The sequence below is a fragment of the Halichoeres trimaculatus genome, unplaced genomic scaffold, assembly GCF_033239565.1.
Source record: "Halichoeres trimaculatus isolate MK-OKI-2021-1 unplaced genomic scaffold, fHalTri1.1 fHalTri1_scaffold_1, whole genome shotgun sequence".
Taxonomy (NCBI): domain Eukaryota; kingdom Metazoa; phylum Chordata; class Actinopteri; order Labriformes; family Labridae; genus Halichoeres; species Halichoeres trimaculatus.
The window spans coordinates 40,574,841-40,594,195 of NW_027437179.1; the positions used below are offsets into that span (position 1 = coordinate 40,574,841).

The 19,355-nt window shown below is 39.8% G+C and overlaps 1 protein-coding gene across 8 annotated transcripts in view; it reads left to right on the top strand.

Annotated features, from left to right (window-relative positions):
• slmapa (sarcolemma associated protein a) overlaps window positions 1-19,355 on the top strand; it is a 90,272-nt gene that overhangs the window by 17,193 nt on the left and 53,724 nt on the right. For 7 of the 8 annotated variants that reach the window (XM_074698841.1, XM_074698899.1, XM_074699310.1 and 4 more), the window contains 2 exons: window positions 11,831-11,978; window positions 14,179-14,251. In XM_074698841.1, coding sequence (XP_074554942.1) covers window positions 11,831-11,978; window positions 14,179-14,251 — 221 coding nt within the window. Of the gene's footprint in view, window positions 1-8,984; window positions 9,111-11,830; window positions 11,979-14,178; window positions 14,252-19,355 lie in introns of those variants that run through there. The other variant, XM_074698983.1, reaches the window with a different exon arrangement.

Below are 19,355 nucleotides of genomic sequence, written 5' to 3' on the forward strand. Positions count from 1 at the left end.
TTTGTTGTGATAAAGTATCCCATGTCTTTACTAGTAAACATTTCCTTACTTTGGGAGAATAAAAGAGTTTAGCATCTCTGTAGCACTTACAAATCCTGTTTTAGAGCTGATTTTCACTCAAAAAATCACTTAAGTTGTTAACTATCTTTGAAAACGTTTAGTTTTTGATGGCAAAGTCTTGCAGCTTTAAATCTGTCTTTTTTTTTTCTGGTCAAACCAGATCATAGATGCTGGGAGATGCTTCATGTTGTGCTCTCCCTCTTTCTCTCTCCTTCCTCCTCTCCTCCTTTGGAACACTAAAGTGACGGCGCTGAAAATAGGCTGCTGAAAATAGGCAACAGAAATCTGTAGCCCAACTCTCACGCTCAGCAACACTCACCTTTCAGGGAATCACACACACACACACACACACAGGGTGGCAGGAATATGCTCACATGCTGACTGATAAAACAATCTTCCTGTTTGCCAGCAGCGAGCCGCCTCTTTTGGAAACCATGGCAGGAGTCCAGACTTCAGTCGTCTGGCTCTTCACACAGACACTCACCAGGACGGCGCTCACACGCACCATCCTCAGCCTCTCACAAACACTTGCCGTTTAAACCCTCAGTGACTTTTAAACAGCGGCTTCATGTTTAACAGCCCCGCGAGACATAAAACCAGAGCCCTGCTCTCTGCTGACAGGTCGGCCAGGGTTGGGCATCGAGGAGGGAAGCAGCAGAGAGGAATTCAGCAGTCCTTCATAGCTGATATCTTTCTTCTTTTCTGTGTCCTCTAACAAGTCTCTGCCCCGCTCCCCTCAGCTCATCACCGTGTTAATACAACAGGTTTATCGTACCAGTCATGACTCGCTGCCTGCAGCATGACTGATTCATTCATTAAGGAAGTATGGGGAGAATCTCACGCCTCAGTTCCAGTCCTGTGGTGTGACCAATGCTTTGACATGCAGCCCCACAAAGGAGCCTCTTTATACTTTGATAAACACAGATTTCACAGACTCCTCTTTATTTAACGTTTGACCTTCCACTTGTCTGATGGGGTCGACTTTTGTACTACTGAGCTGCTAGTTTCTCTTTAGTCTGTGCAGTGTTGCTCTTGTGAATTATCTTTAATCAGTACTTGCCTGGTAGTTTATACTCCTTAATTCAAATGCAGCCCGGACATGAGAAATTACTACATTCCCATGCTTATGGATCTTTTTGTGATGTAAAAAAGTTTTCTCAAAGTTTTATTTATTGGAATTTTGTCTTTTTATTTAAATGAACACTGAAGAGAGACAGGTTTGATGCTGAGAGTCAAAGCAGTGACCGCTGTGACGAGGACCACGGCTTCTGTTTGTGGGACCTGCACTCGAACCGTGACGATGGCGGCATGTGTTTTAAAAAGTTTATTTCTCTAAAAGGTAAAATCAATTGGGAATTTCACATTATTTGAATGACTCTTCTTTCATTTTAAGCAACTAAACAAGAAAAAAAACAAAGAGTTTTTTCGCACAACTTTGCTTGTTTTTAGTAGGGATGGTAGGGATACCCTGCAATTGGTACCAGTACTCAACGATACCAATTTTCGTATATATATATATATATTTTAATACTTAACATATTTATTTTTCAGTATGTAATCTTGTAATGGTGTGTCCATGTCCAGCATGGAAAATCTCCAACTCTTCCACTCTCTCACTGTCACAAGGATGCATTTAGTTACCTGAACATGGTACCTTTTCATTTTACATGAATCAATACTCTTTACTTCTGACAGAATTCTGTTGGTACCATAGACTGTAAAAAAAATGGACGTCATCTTGCTCGGCTCGAATTGAGGTAGCCACATAAACTGCTCCCCCTGGTGGCTGGCTGCAGTATAGGTCAAAAAATCAGACTCCCCAGTCATTCCAGATGGGCTGTGGTCAAACTTTGAAAAATTAATACACCTGGTAGAAATGTTTCTCACATCTGATTGTTGTGGTGATTTGAAGATATCATTTGGCTGTCTTGTATTCAAGTCCTCTTTTTTTTTGAAAAGTTTCTTTTTTCATTAGTTATACGAGGTTAAAAACAAGGTTTTGCTCAGACTCTGGCTGCAATTGCATTCCAATGGCTGCGCCTGTGACAGGGAATTTTGGCTTCAAAACCGTACAATGATAAATGGGGGATCCACGCTGTCCACTCTATATACAGTCTATGGTTGGTACCTATAAAAGTACCTTATTTGGTACCCTGCTTCTTTTTCCTGCTTGTTGAAAAATACATATTAGGTAAAGCCAATCAGCTTTTCTGACCTGTTGAGGGTACGTTAAAAGGATCTGCAAACATTTCTGTCACCATAGGATTTAGCTCGTTACTCAAAGAAACCGTGATTAACATTCAGTTTGTTTATCTTTGAGTCACTCATGAACGAAGCTGTACCTCTCACTTTATCTTAAACTTGATTTTGTCTTGTGCGTGTAACTTTTCAACAGACAACTCACTGTGAATCTGTGCTGAGAAAAATGTAAACAAAAGCTGTTTCAGCAGCTTTGACTGAACCCAACCAGAGGCCTGTGCTACGAAGCTGGATCAACACATCCAGGATCGGTCTCTTTAACTTTGGTTGACTTAACGAGTGTCAGTGTCATTTAGCAGCATGCATTACAAATAGACTTTTATTAAAAATTGAAAAGAAAAAAACTCCTCCAAAAAGTTTTTAAGACATTGGCAAATGAATTCTATCCACAGGTTAAGAGAGGAATTTTAAATCCATACATTGTTATTCATCAGGGCTCTATCATAAAATGTTTTACCTGTAAAAGCTGTACTTAACAGCAGTGGTAAAAAACATTTCTAGATCTCTTTTTCAGGCATTTTTTTGTATCAAACCACTCTGCTGCTGAGATGCAGATATTTTGAAAGGTCACTTGAGTTCACCAGAGTTTCCTCTGAAACAGATATCATTTATATCATTAAATTACTCTCACGTGTCTGTAGCATTTGTACATGATGGGACTGAACCAGCTAGCACCACAAAGTTTTGGTTTAAATATCAGATGAAAAACTTGTGATCAGCTGATATTTTGCGCATTTACATTTATTTTATTCTTAAATTTGCTTTCTGAGGTATATGATTTCATTACAGTTAGAGGAGGAAACTCTTTTATTTCTTTGGATGCTAGATTATTAATCTCATATCTTATTCTGGACTCAGATTATCATTAATTATACTTAAAATAAGAACTGTTTCTAAGAGATGTGAGCTCCTCTGGGGTCTACAGTCGCTCTATTATCACGTGTGTGTATGTTCTTCTGTCTTAACTGGTGTCATATGCCGGCCTGCTGACTGCCTAAGTGGTTGTTGTGCCCGTTGGCTGCCAGCTGATCGTTTGCACTGTTTTGGAGTTTATACACAATTAAATGGCATTCGTTTAACTGACACTAATGAGGGAGGAGATAGAGAGGAATGGAGGACGGAGAGGGATAAAAAGATGCACTGTGTAATAGGGAAATGTCATATTAGTGGGCGGTAGTGATGCAAGAATGTGTGGTGGTGGAGCTGTCACATTGGACGGATAATAGGAGAATTTTCTGGAAGTTTTTCCTGATTGTTCCAAAATGTTAAGTGTCCCCCAAAGCCTTAGACGACAGCTTAAAGATCTTGTTTTGTTCACAGTAAAACAGTGTCACAGGCACATTCACAGGTGTTCACTCCACTGACGAAGGCATTATATTCTGGATGTTTCCACTGAAGCACACATATTTACCCACAAAGAGGGGACTATAGTGCATCTTTTGACTCAAGTGTACTATAGCGTGTGTTAGGGCTGAACAATTAATCAAAATGAAACCAACATTGCAATGTAATAGAATGCAATTTTCAAATTGCAAAGGCTGCAATTAAAACAACAAAAAAAATATGTACACAGACCTGAGGGGAAGATGTAACTTGTACTTGTTCTTCCTTAAAACCAGCAAAAGTCAATATTCATTTTTTTTCCTGGCAGGAATATTACAAGTCTACAAATCTTGAAGTTAAATCAATCTGACAATTTTCTACAGTGATTATACTTCTTAAATAAAGATATGTTATTGGTATGAATTCATGCATGCATTTTTCTCATTTAACCATAACATGTAGGCCTGGCCTACAGAATAAAATTGTTTATATGTTAGCAGTCGTGTTGGTCAAACAAAAGAATGATTTATTGATTGTGTTTAGAGAATAATGCAAAAGACAAAAGTCCCTCCAAAAAATCGCAATCACAATATTTGTAAAAAAAATATATTTTCCAAAATTGTTTAGCCCTAGCGTGAGTTGAGGAAATTGGCTTCCAGGAGCAGGAAGGCATGTTTACCATGCATTTTGGCACCTGAAAGGGCACATTGGCACACAGTTTGGCTTCCAAGAGCAACGTCGGTTGTGGCTTCCCAAAGAGACCTTTTGCACATGGATTAGCCCCAGAAAGGGCACATTTGCATGCTTTAAGGCGCCCAAAAGGACACTTTAGCACACAGTTTGGCTTCCAAAAACAACAGTGCACTTTTGCACACATCCTGGCACCCAAAAGGGCGCTTTAGCATGTGGTCTTGCTCCTACAAGGACTCTTCAGCACACAATTTGGGTTCTAAGACAAAAAGGGCACTTTTTCAAGCTTTTAAGAGCCCTAAAGGAAACTTAAGCACAAAGTTTGGTGCTTGAAAGTGCACTTTAACATGTGGTCTGGCACTCAACAAACACTTTTGCTTGCAGTTTGGCTTCGAACAGCAAGAGGGCACTATTGCATGCATTTTTGTGCCAAAAAAGGCACATAAGCACATGGTTTGGCACCCTAAAAGGCACTTTAGCCCAAAGTTTGGTGCCCAAAAGTGCACTTTTGCATGTGGTCTAGTACCAAACAAACACTTTAGCATGCAATTTGGCTTCCAACATCAAGAGGGCACTTTTGCACACTGTTTTTTTTTGCCCAAAAAGGCACTTAAGCATATTGTTTGGCACTTTAGCACACATTTTGGTGTTAGAGGTGCTTTTAGCTAATGTTTTCCAAAAATTAGGCCATGCCTGGGGCCCCCCTCTGCTCGTCCTACGAACACCACTGCAGTACAAAAATTCACTTTACATAGAGAAGCGAAAGAATCACATTACCCATGTCAAAGAAACAAAAGCCAGATATTTGACTTTTTCCTTAAAAGGCTAATCTAGTTTACAGAACTCTATTTTTTTTTCAAAGGAAACCCTGTTGATATCTCTTTCCTGCTTTGATTTAGATGAACTTGAAAATCCAAGCTCAGTAAAACCTGCCAAAATATATCTAGATGTGCAGCATGTGTGAACACAAAGAGAAAAAAAATTCCCACTAATTTCATTCAAAATTTTCCTGCCAGTCCTCGAACAAAATTTCTGCAGGAAGTCTGGTGAGCTGGTGTGAGACACTGCAGAAAATAATTGTGAAATTTACAGCAAATCTGTGCGGTGGGATGATATTTATGTCAAGCAACAGGTGCAAACCCTGCAGACTGAGATGTAACAGGAAGGGTTAAAAAAAATGAAGATTGAAGCTGGAGGATAATTTTCTAGATAATGCGTTGCTATAACCAAAATGTGATGCTTCATCTATTATGGCATAATAAATATTACACCTTGGCTTTCACAGCATTTATTTGACAATCTTTGGGACAGGGGAAAATTTGATGCAGTAGGGGACATGTGTGAACAAGCATCTCTGAAATTAAATTAACATTTAATGCCACATGTGGAAGATTTTACTTAATTTCAGGGTTGTATGAAAATAAAACACCCTGTTTAATTAGGAACAGTAGTCTTATTGTTGTGGGCTTTTTCTGGATACTGAGCAGAAAGATGGGATGTGTTGTTGTGCTTCTCTCAGTATCTGAGACCTGACAAAAGCAGCTAAAGCCCAGCCTGTGCTGAACAATCAGGGGACTTGACGTTAGCTGATGAATCTTTCATTCATTCCTCAGTTAGCAGTCAGTCTGTCTTCACAGCTCCGTCCGTACCGCTGTCAGTGTGACAGGACTTCATCGTTTGTCAGCTGGGATGACTGAGAGTGAGAAAATGACTGGAGGAACAGTGTCACCCCAGAGTTCATTTTCAGTCGTCACTTCATCTCTGGTAAATGAGGAACTGATGAAGCAGCTGTGATTCAGCAGAAACACGGTTTGTTTGTGGGGATTAAAGGGACTTCCTGTTTGAGGAGTAGAAAGGCTCAGGTGGTTAAAAGAAGTCGGAGAGATCTGACACCACCTGAGATCAAAAGCAGGGAAACCCTCAGAGAGTTTTACCTGTCTGCTGTGTTTAATGTCGGAGAAATGAAAGGAAGAATACGTCAGATCTGGAGCAGGTGGTGCTGATCAACGCCTTAGGGTTTCTGTTTTACAGTTTCACACTTCTTTTCATGCCAGTACACTTGTTGGAAATGAAAAACAAACGTGATGCAGCGCCAGCAAAAGAAGTTTCATTTGTGTACAGTAAGTGTTTTTATCAGGCTTCAATGCTGTTAATCAGAGAGGAAGGGGCAGAGGATGGAGAAGGAAAGCATGAGGAAGTGTGGAATAACAAATGGGAAAAAGGGGTCATGATGGTGTCAAACCAGTGCCAGCCAGTTGAGGACTATAGTCTCTGAATTTGGGGGTGTAACGGAGAGAAAAAGTATCACCACTCGAGACTGAATAAAAAAAGTAGATGATGTGCCACCTCTCCAAAGGTGAAGCCATAAAATGTAAAGCTCCCCCCACTGGCTGGTTACAGATAAAGAAATAAAACCATAGAAAAGATGGAAGATTGATCCATTATTGGATTTATATTGTTTTGGTCTTGTGATACAGTTGTTAATTTTTGTAGTTTCAGTAGGGGGCCATTTGTATTAGCTAACACCAGGCTCCCTTTAACATGTGACTGCAGCAGCTGGGATTGAACCGACACTGCTCTTACATTTAGCTACCTGGCAAAACATAAATAACAAACGTATAACAACAAGTTGAATGTTCCATAACCTAAGCATGTGTATGTTCGTGGCTGTGACAGAGGGCAGAGCAGAGAGACACACAGCAAGCAGAAAGAGATGTTGTTAGCTTCACACTTTGAAATTTTGACGTGTTGTGAAGTCCTTTTGGTCATAACTGCTGTGAAACAACAAGAAAAGAAGTGCTTTTGGATAATTTTGGACATAAAAGTTATAGGTATTATGTCTTGAGTGACAAAGCCCTTTGTTGACTGTTGATCTGTAGACCGCACCGCACTTTCCACTGCATGCCTCCCTCTCACATGGCTGTGAAGACTTGTGGTATCCTAGTCAAGGGGTTCCCCAACTTTACTACACCAAGCCCCCCCAAACAGCATTTGCTCCTGGCCAGGGTCCCCCTTTGGAAACAGACAGTGTTTCAAAATTTGTAAATAAATGTCAACCTTGAGAATTTATTCTCCAACTTTTATTCACTTTTTCATAATTATCACATTTGTCTAGAACAGGAAATTATTAACGAAAAAAGCCAGACTCACATGAGCAGGTTGTTGCTAAAGGGATTTCAGGGCTCTGTCAGCCAAGGTGGGATATCCTTTTTCACATGTAGCCAGTAGTTCGACAGGGGAAGAGCCTCAAAGTTCAGTTCAGTTTTTAGATAGCTTAATAACTCGTGTAAATTGCCAGGTCAACAGGGATCATGACATCATCATGCTGAAGTTGCAGCTGTCACACGAGGTGCGCTTAGGTATACTCGGAAACTTGAGAAGCCGACGATTATGGCTCTTTACGTGTTATATGTTCAGGACAAATGGTTATAAAAATAAAAAATGCAATAAATTAAAATTAAAAATATTATTTTTCCCCTTCCCTCTAATCTTCTCCTTGCAGCCCCCTCTTTAAAAACAAATGTGCTAGCCTACCCTTGCAGAGTTTGCACTGCACTTCAGGAGTTCCTGCACTTCTGAATCCATTTTTGAGGGTCTCCTTGTTCTTGCTTTGGCTGTAAATCCTCAATCTGGTTTGGACACAGTTTGTTTTATTTTTAAAGTTACACGGCATTGTTGGTGGTTTCTGTGCGACCTGCTTTTGTGTAAAATTGACACGTAACAGCTCTAGCATAAAGCTGCAACCTGTCACAAATAGGACAAAGCCATCATCACATGAACTATCCTTTTTTTAATGTTTAAGACTTTTTGAATATATCATTGCCCATTCCTAGCTTCTACATCCATGTGCCCCTCTGGACAGCTCCCCACTCTGCCCGTCGGCTGTTGCACAGATATCACAGTCTGCCATCCTCCCTCCTGCACCTGCTGAGCCCAGCCATCACTCTTTTTTATGTCTTTGCTGCAGCAGACGTGATCTGAACCAGAGACCATTATCAGCTGTTGAGTGTTCCACTCTCTAACGGGTTATCACATCCATTTCCCCCTCGTTATACAGAGTAAAATCAGGATTTTTGGCTCTTGTTATGACAGTAATGAGAGCAAAGCTGTCACATTATTGTAAATTAAACCATATTTTGGTTTGATAGAAAGATGATCAGAGGAAAAGTGACAGAAGAGCGACTTCTCACTACGCTGAGGCTGAATGAGCAGTCTGCCGCTGTCAGGGCGATGATGTCATGTTTTCTGTGTGAGTGTGTGTGTGTGTGAACTGCACTAGGTATGAGTGTGGGAACCATACGTGAGGTATATGACGCAGTGTGTGTGTGTGAATGTGTGCGTTTGTGTTGTTGCTGGGGGAAAAGCTCCACAGTTCGTCCCCTCCCTCCCTGTCTCCAGGTAACCATAGGGACAGGAGGTGACTGTCCATGCCTCTGTGTGTGTGTGTGTGTGTGTGTGTGTGTGTGTGTGTGTGTGTTTTCAGCTATCATGATCTGTAAAGTGGTAGCATGTCGCAGCACACTGCAGTCGTTGAACAGTGAGGTCAATCAGTCCGTCTCTGTATCTTCCTCTCTCCTTCTGTCGCTCTCTCCTCCTCCTCTTCCTCCTCCTCCTCCTCCTCCTCCTCCTCCTGCTCGGTCTCTCCGGTGGATCCACAATGGTTTTCAGTCATGACGGAGAGCTAAGCGCTGATGAATGAAACTACAGAGACGACAGACAGACAGAGAGACAGGCAGACGTGCTTCAGACGTCCACTTCAGATCGCTAACTGTGTGTCGGTGTGTGTCGTGTGTGTTGTAAAGTCATATCTTAACGTGTGTGTGTGTTTGTTTAGAGTGTAATCCTTTAATCTCTATCTTGTCCATGCATGTGCAACGTGTGTCTGTCATGTATGTGTGTTTACGTCACGTTTGTGTGTGTGTGTGATGATGTAATTGCTGTCAGTGTGTGTGTATGATGATGATGCGATGTGAGTCCTGCTGTTTGTTTATCTGGTGTTTTGTTGTCGTATTCTCGTGCTGCGTGTCTGTGTCTTAAAGCTGTTTGTATTTAAAGCATTTATTCACATGCTAATTCTGAATAAGTCCAGGAATAAATGAGGAAACTTTGAGCAGTGATGACAGGATAGTAGTGAGGATGCTGGGAGCTGAGCGTGAATGGAAAGCAGCTGCATTAAAATTCAGAGCTGAATATCTGAATATCTGAATAACTGCTTTGTAACCTTATTAAATACCAGTGAAGTTGTAAAGTCAGGGAGGATTCCTGCTGGTTCCTGATGACTGACAAATGCAGTCATGCATCAAATTACCCTGTGCAGACCAGAAAGCATTTTCCATTAAGATGACAATTGATACAGATGCATTTCAGTTTTTTTCTTTTTAATAGCAAGGTAATTAGTATATTTCAAAGTTAGCCCGATGGGCTAGCAGAGCATTTGATGTGGTGCAAAGTTTAAAGATATACCCTCTTTTTACAAGGCTAAGTTCACTGACACACAGTAAACACTCTTAAAAACACACACACACAACTGCACTAAAACACCTCGGCTAAAATTAGGGGTGCACCCATCACAATTTTATGGCCGATAACCAATCTCATCTTATTTTATTGAAGATCATTTTTTTAGGTACCGACTGAGGGGCGCTTTTCAGCCGACCTAAAGTGCAAACTTTTGAAAACAGCCTCCAGAGTGGGATTTTTCTGAAACGCTGCCGACACCGTTGCTGTGTAAACAGTAAGCCGGCGTTTTCAGTGGAAACGCTGACGTCACACTCTGCTTCATACAACAGGACAACAGTCCCGTTGTTACGATCATCACGAACTACCATGTTGTGCTTGTGCTGCTCAATCTGCTGAATCTGTGACTGTCTTTAACAAAATGAGCATCTGTTGCTCCACTTTTTAACTTAGTATCCCGAATACACCAGATGATCAACTCTACTTCAGTGGAGATCTACCGAAAGCGGCTTCTGGACAAGACAGTTATAGCACCACCTACAGGCCTGGCATCCTTACTACAGCTTTTTCAGTCCATCAACGTTTCTGTGTAAACGCAGATTTTTTTCACTGTTTTAGCGTTTTCAAATTAAACGTTGTCGTGTAAATGGGGCCTGATTTTTGTCTGTAGGACCAATTCACATAAAAACAAAAGGTGCCATGTTTAGGTACCTGAATGCATCCTTGTGACTGTGAGGGAGTAGAAGAGCGGGCAATTTCATACAAGACATGAACACAGCATTGCAAGTTTAAATACTGAAGAATAAATAATAAATATATAATATGGTACTGTTAAATACCAACACTGATTGCCAGGTACTGGGCATCAGTACTGTATTATTTCAAAAGTGGAAGGTACCTATCCCTACTCATCGGTATATTAACTAATGGTAAAAAATTGTGTATCTAAGTATCAGAATTTTTTTGCTATGATTTTGAATAGTGATTTTGTGTTCAAAAATCTTATTCTTTTAGATTTTAATTCACCATTTTCGTCTTTGTTCATTAGCTGGATTGGAAAAAAGTTGAGATGTCAGATCTCTGGAATAAATCTTAAAAACTGACTCACAGTTCAACTTTTCCACCTGGTCTGGTGTTAAAGAGGCAAAATAAAAATCACAAAAATCAGAACTATCACAGAATCGAAATTTAATTGGCACCCCAAAAACTATAACAGAATTGATTTGGGAGAAAAGCATATGGTGTCTGCCCTAATATGAACCCCTTTAGACGTATAACTTTAGGACCAGATGGGACGTGTAGTTCAATTCAGATGATCTCATAATTTTCAAGTCGTGTAACAAATGAAATGTGCTGTGATACACTGAAATACTCATGGAGGGAGTGAGAAGTTAGTGTTTATTTTTATTTCTTTTTCGGACCTTCTTTCTGACAGCTAAGATGGGTAATACTGTCTGAAATTACCAACACATTACGTCCAGTACTAATGGGATAAACATCAACATTTGGCATCCAGCCTTTAAGTTATATACTCGTAAACTGTGCAGTTGGTCTTTTTTGGTCAAAGAATAGAGAATAAGAGTTATGTTTTAGCAACATCAGGTTTTTCTGTTTTGGTAAACCTAACGTGCATAAACAAAGAATTAAATTTGCTCTTGTTGTAAGTTGCTGTTGGAGTTTTGCACAGACCTACAAGTCTTGATGACAGGAGATCACATGGTTTTTGTAAATTCAGAAAAACATAGAACTGAGTGTATGAGATCTGTCCCAAGGGCTGGCTTTTTGTCACTGGCTTCCAATCTAACTTTTTGAGTCTGTTCTGGTTGGATCAAGTCCATACTCATTAGCACAAATGCTAACACAACTCTGTCTCTGATTCTTACCCCTTAGCACTCCTGTAATGTTCCCATTAATGTCCATTGGGCTTCATGTGCTAATGTCACTGTAGTTGTTTAAGGTCTCACTGCCCACGTGTCCTCTTTTGGAGGACGTTTCTGTGTCTGCGTGGCTCTTACGTGGTGTGTGTTTCTCTCTGTTTCAGTTCTACCTGCAGGACACTAAAAGCAGCAATGGGACGTTCATCAACAGCCAGAGGTTGAGTCGCGGCTCAGAGGAGAGTCCACCCTGCGAGGTTCTCTCCGGTGACATCATTCAGTTTGGCGTGGACGTCACTGAGAACACACGCAAAGGTAATTTACCTTAACATAAATGTTTAGACAGTGAATAACACAGTGTAAAACAGTGATATTTTAGCTTCAGTGAGCTGAGAACTAAAGAATGCTGATTAGAGTGAACAAAGAGGATTTTCGTTTCTCTCAGCCTTTTAGTTTGAACACACACACACACACGCACACTCTGAAATAATTACACTTGACTGACCCTGAAGGGCACCTCAGGGCCTCTTAGGTCACAGACAACAAGCTGCAATGTGCAAATATCCAGGTCAGATTTTCAGCTCCACTAAAATCCCTTTTAATACTGTAGACCTGATGTGCATTCAGCCTGAATCAGACCTTATTCAGTCCAGACTACCACCATGTTTCCACACACATCTCTTCCATTGATGCAGGAAACAGTGTTTCAGTTTATAAACTCATTAATTAAGATTCATTTTGAAGCTGTGGGCAGTAGACCTTTTCATATCACCAGTTAAAGATGCATTACTCCCTTCAGTATGAATATTAAAGAGGTTTGATGGTTGGACCAGGTCATCCCATCTCTGTGCTGTTATCAGAAGTTGAAACAGAGACGATACTGCTGAAATCTCTGAGAACTAATGGAGCGTTCAGGGTGTTTCTAAGTGTTTGTGAGATACATTTCACTTCATTATGTAATAACGCAGCATTTTGTAATAATCTGACCAAGTTTGTTATGAAATTCTTGAACACAATATGTAATAAACTTTGCAGCATTATGTAATAAGTTCTTACTTGATGCATGCGGGAACCCACATTTTATAATGAAAGTTTAGTCTATTTGGGTTGAAGAATGTTATAAAATGCGGCAGATTATTATAAAATGAAGTGAAAATGTATTACTTTTTACTTTTTTACATATTGGGCCGTTAGTACATAATGTGGTGTTACAATGTATCATTTTGAATTCATTGATTCTAGTTTGTAACGATTCCTGATTTGATTACACCATTTTTGAAGAGTGAAAATTTATGAATATTACAAGAAAAAAAGTTAGTTTGCCTTTATTGTTGGTTTATTTAGACTTGTGAAGCTAAGCCAAAACTTCCTCTTTGGAGACATACTCTGTCACATGTAGGGATGGGAGTTGATAAGATTTTGTCAATACCGATGCCCTTATTGATTCTGCTTATCGATCTGATTCTTTATTGATTCCCTTATCAATTCCTGTTGTGAATTTTCTTGGTACAAAAAGTAGCTTTACAGGTTTTCTGTGTCAACAACATTTAATTGAGTTTATACTGTAAGTGAATAAAATGTAACTGGTCCCTGAGTCTGGATATTTCTGGGCATAATTAAACAGAAACAGGGAAAAATTGCACACAATGTGAAGTTGATGTACTGTGTAATTCAAGTAGGCCATCTAGTGTCTCAAAGTGGTTATAGTAATAATTTAAGTTGTTAGGAACCTTTCTGTAGTTATGAATTTAGCCATGAGCCTTTCATTAGCTTGTTAGCTTTAACATTTGAAATTCTCAGTATTTTTTCAAACAGTTGATGTGATATGTTTCTGATGTATGCTAACTGCTAGCATATCAAAGCAGTTTCCCACATATGTTAGCATCAAGCTTGTGCTATTTTGTTATTTTGGTAAATAAGAAGATTTATACCATTTCAAATCCACTGAATATGAATCCTGAGAGAGAGTAATGAACGTTTCTTTATGAAGAGTTTTCTTAGGAAAAAGTTATCTAACCGCTAAGCTAAGATAGCTGAAGCAGACTAGTCGACGTAAGGCCCAGCGGCTCTGACACAACGTAAAGGATTGATAAGGGAATCGTTAAGCACAAAGGCTAACGATATCGATGGATTGAAACATTTCTCAACAGGAACCGGTTTCCGATTCCCATCCCTAATCATATGTGACATAATCACAAAAAACTTTTCATGAACTGCAAAATTCCCACTTGGAATGACTCGTTCGAGATTAATCTCCTTGTTGGGAACAGAAATGCTCGAGCCTCCCTGTAAATTCACAAATCTCAGACATTGGAAGTGGATTCAAGTAGGAACAGCTCTTGGGACCAAAGTTTTTGTTTTAAACCTGATGCAGAAGAAGGAATAAATCTTTTAGTAATGTCTTTGAATGAGTGTAATCAGCCTTTATGGATGTAAACACATTAAAATATTGACTTTAAACTGGTTCCTGGATGTTTAACGTGTTTAACGTGTTTATTTTCTGCTTGTTTTCCAGTCACTCATGGCTGCATCGTGTCAACAATCAAACTCTTCCTACCTGATGGGATGGAGGCACGCCGACGAAGCGAGTAAGCACATGAATCTTTCATTACGACGTCTGAACAGTCACAGCGGAGGGTTGTGATTGGCTGTTGCTCATTAATACAGGGTTATCATAGAGTCATACAGTTTCTGCTGGTTTTAACAGTTCACTGCTTTCTGTAGCTAATGCTATTACTGCCCGTCTAGCTGCTCACACACACAAACACACACATACACCAGGTTTCTGCTTGTGCAGTGATGTAATTAGTGTCAGTCTAGTTGCTGATGAGGAGGAAGGGAGCGTTGTTTAGCTGTGAGGAAGACGCTGTGTCTACATATGTTTGTCCTTCGTGGTCCAGCATCAGAAAAGTGCCGTCGTTGTTGGTCAGGTGGTGATTTTCTGTTTGTGTGAGCTCACGCTGAGACTGAAGCTCCTTCACTTCACAAATAACAGTGACTGAAAAACTGAGAGTGAGCGATTCAGTGGGGTGTGGAAGACCAGCAGCTGACCCAGCGTGGAGCTTCCTACTGTACTGGGAGTCCCACCTGTGTGTGTGTGTGTGTGTGTGTGTGTGTGTGTGTGCAATTGGTCAAACCAGTTGGGGGAATGAGCGTGTGTGAGTGTGAGTGTGACGGGGCACTCTGCCATGGGAGGCAGTGCCATCTGCTGCTCTGCCGTCCAGCCTGGAGAACACAGACGAGCATCCTGACCCGCATCGACTGGGCCTCAGATTAATGAGTTGTGGTTCTCCTTCGCTCCTGCTGGACATGTTGGCAAACAAAAAGTGGCTTCATAAACTTTGTGAACATAAACGCGTCTCACATGTCATCTTGTTTTAGCTCGTTTTGGGTCTCTGACCCCTCCTGACTCCTCCTGAGGGGAGGTTTTTGGCTCCTTAGCTGCTTAATGCTCCGCTACGTCCTCCAGCTGGGATCTGAAGCCCCGTTTGGGAAATGAACTTTAGACGTTGAGGGTGCTACGAGGAATATCTGGAACCTGGAAGACTCAGTTTCCCATGAGCGCCATCATCCTCTGTCCTAAAAATGTGACTCATTATAAGACGTGCATTTGATCCTTTTAACTTTTCTTTTTTTTGTTCAAGACAACTTTTCCCTGGGTGCAATGCTCCATTATTCTACTTTTTAGCTTTACTCCGCTCTGACCTCCTTTTTCCAGTTTCCACCATTGCTACAAACTTAATCCCAGAAATACTTTTATCAGAGAAGTGACATTGAGGAGACTTTTGACTTACCACAGAACCTGAGAAATCACATTTAGAAATAATCAATTTTGATGCTGATTATCTCATTTTAATTCTTGACTTATGAACAAGCAAATATGTAAAAGTGAGACTGTTCAAAGATCTCTTTAAGTCCTTACACAACTTTTGAGCTGATTGTGGAAAAGATATGGAAAAAAAATAATTTCACAATTTTATTTCTGCAAAATTACAGTGATGATTTTATTTTTGTGATCGAATATTTATTGTTTTTGTGTTATAGAACAACGCAGAATAATTAAATTACAAACCAAAACAAACAAACAAACAAGGTCCAGGACATTAAAGACAAGAATTTGCATCTGCACATGACAAAAAGATAGATCATACTGTCATACAACAGAACACATGAGTACGGCAAACCATGCATGTACGCCTCATACCCAAAAGGTTTTAAGACGCAGTTCGGTTCCCGAGCTCTACAGTGATGATTTTATCAAGATTTTTTTTTATTTAAATAATTCAGACTATTTTCATGTTTTTTAACAGTATAAAAATAACTTAACTTTTTAAAACCACAGTTCTACATGAAAAATATGGGGATTAAAAAACATTTAAGACAGTATCGTTCGACCACGTTTGAATTTAGGTAAACAATTTAGCAAACTTGTGCCAAGTAAAACCAAAATTAAACAAAATGTTGGCGTGCATAGCGTTAAGTTTTTAGTAGACATGCACCGCTCGGTCAGTTTCCCGATTTGTTTAATTTCGGGGGATTGGTGATCTGTGATTTGGTGATTGGCCCATCCTTACACATGAAACTGATCTTATAAACCTCCAGGAAGGTCTGACAGCTAGCTATTGTTGCTTTTTGCTCTGAGACCTAAAACTCAGGACACTTTATTGGTTGTTTAAGTTAAAACATTAAGATTTTATTGTTTCACAGGTATTGTTCAATGATTTTCAATTAAATATTGGAACATTGAAGGTATATGCTGTCAGTTATAAAAAATAAAGAATAAAAATCGGTATCAGGCCTAACCGGTGTTGGCAGGTCAGGTTTTTCAAAGATTGGTGATCAGTAATCGGACGGCAAATTGTGATCGGTGCAACCTTAGGTAGAGGTAGTTTTTGTTTTGTTTAACTCAAAAGATAAATCAACTTGAACACAACATAGATGTGTCTTTAGTGTTGTGTAGTGAATTCTGTAGTGAATTGCGAGGGATAGAATGAGCACTACAGCCAGTTCTACGTTCTCCGTGCTTTGGTAGATCGTCATCACATTCTAATCCCTCACAATCTTAGATTATCATATCGCCAACCCTTACATGAGCTTAAAAAAAAAATGGATGTCATGTTGTGAGGTTGCCACAGAAACTGCTCCCTCTGGTGGCTGGTTGCAGTATAGGTCAAAAACTCTGTCTCCTCAGTCTTTCCAGATGAGCTGTGGTCAAACTTCCTCACATCTGTATGATGTGGGGATATGAAGATATGATTGGGCTGTTGTTCAAGTCCTCTTTTTTTTCTGAAAAGTTTCTTTTTCATCAGTTATTAGAGGTTAAAACTGGGTTTTACGTCACGTTAAACGATTTTTGACCGTTGATGTTCATGTGTACTTTTTCGGGAATGGAAAGATATGTCTGGAAGGAAAGTCTAAAAGAGATTAGACTCTAAGATATGTTGCTACAAATCAAAACACATTCAAAGATATGTCTACAGCTCAGGCACAAAGGAAGAAACCAGGCGATGGAGGTGAGCAGTAAACAGTATAAAGCAGGTGAACTCAGCTCGGTGTGAGCATCATCACCCTTACCTGCTGCGTTCACACATCCACTCACCCTGATGTCACACTGACTTTTCACTCAGAGGCTTGAAAAGTGGAGGAAGAGTCTCCATTGGTTGTGTTCACACATGCAGCCCACATGTACAAAACTGAGGAAATGTTCAGGATGTAGAGCATGTGTGAACAGATTGTTTGTGGAAGTCTTCCCAGCTTAAAGTGACATATTTTACTACGTGCTGAGGTCAGGGTGAAGCTGTGTGTGAATACTTTTCGTTTAAAAACTGTCAGACCTGTTCTGCAAAGATTTCATGTTGAAAAGAAAGATTAGAGAAACGCAGGATGTGCAGTTAGCAGATTAACTGGTGGCTTTTTACTTCAGTTTCTATGAACTCAAACCTCCAACACGTCACTCCAAATCATGATCTTTCTGAATAACAGACGTTTTTGACGTAGGGAACATCTGCACCCAGAGACTTTAACAGGTTTAACCTTCTGCAGCTTTGTCTGTTCTCAGAGCAGCTGAGAAACGAGCGATGTGAAGCTAATTCAGACAGATTTATTAATAGCTGGAGAATGTTTCTGCCCCCCCAGTCTGACATGTGGAAGTCTGCCAAGTACAGCTTAATACAGTCTGTGTGTATGCGTGTTTGTGTGTGCGTGTGTGTGTGTGTGTGTGTGTGTGTGCAATTGGTCAAACCAGTTGGGGGAATGAGCAGAGCACCTGTATTTATACATGAGGAAAATCTGGATCCTCTGAAAACTTGATTCAGTTTTAGGTTTCGTTCCTGCCGAAGACGTGAAAAGAACAGTTTGTGAATTCACCTTTGAGCTCTGCAGCAAAAAATAATCTCAGGAGAATTCAAACTTAATCTTTTAAGACACTGCGTCTCCAAAAAACGAAAAACAGCTTGTGCACGCTCCCTGCAGCCACTTTTATTAGTTTTGAAACAGAAACATCACTTCTTTATTAACCTTTGATGAACAAACTGTCAATAAGTAAGCACTGCAGACACACGCTAAAATACACAATGCAAAAAAACAGGACTCTGGGAAAAAAGTCAGGATAGATTAAGGGTAAAATACAGAGTTAACACTGAGGATATTCCAAAGTGTCTTATTTCTTAGTCATTAAAACCAGAATTAAAATTCTGACTTGTCTAAAAGTTCCCAAACTTTAGCTCACTTTATCCTTATGTGTTAACTATCAGGTGTCCGACGGTCAGGTCCAAACAACCAGAATCTGAATACGAGAGTGATGGAGCAGAAAATGGTTAAGGGGGAATTTGCTTGATGCACAGCTTATGACGAGAAAAGAAAGCCACCACGAATCTGACGTCCATAAGGCCAGACATTTAGCATAATTTACGACAAACTGCTTTTGATCTTATTTTGGATGTTTTTTTTTTTTAAATACTCTCTTTATTTAATTTTAGATGTACAGAACAGAACATCAGAAAAACTAAACAGAAAATAACTAGGCAAATATCAGCCTGAACATTTACCCCTTTCTTCCCACCCCTCTCCCGTCAAGCAGACTAATAAAATAAAAATAAAAACATAAAATATGCATATAAATATATACATATACATACACACACACGCATACACACATATCTACATACATATACATCTATATATACATGCACATACATACATACAAACACAAACATTAAAAAGAAAATGAAAAAAAAAAAAAAAAAAAACTGTACTCTCCACTCTCCAACAAGTAACTGAGGTCATCTGTGTTCACACTAAACTTAACAAATTATAGAAAATGAAGTTATCAAAAATGATCAAGACATTGAGGTGTCATGAGGGTCCTCTCCACTGTGTGATATGATCAAGAAACGGTTGCCATATCTGATGAAATTTATTTGATTTCCCTGATGTCTCAAATCTGATTTTCTCCAGATACAAGGTATCTGAGAACTCCATTAGCCAGGCGTCAAAACTTGGAGATACCTCTTTGTTCCAGACTTTAAGAATAACTTTCTTAGCCAGAATCATCCCATATTGGATTGATAGAACCCTGCAGTGACTGAGGGTCTCCAATTGCTGGGACCAACCGAGGATATTTTGGATGTTTTAAAACTCGCCTGGGCACCCATTCTTCTTGTCACTTTTTTTATCCTCCATCATTTAATTTCC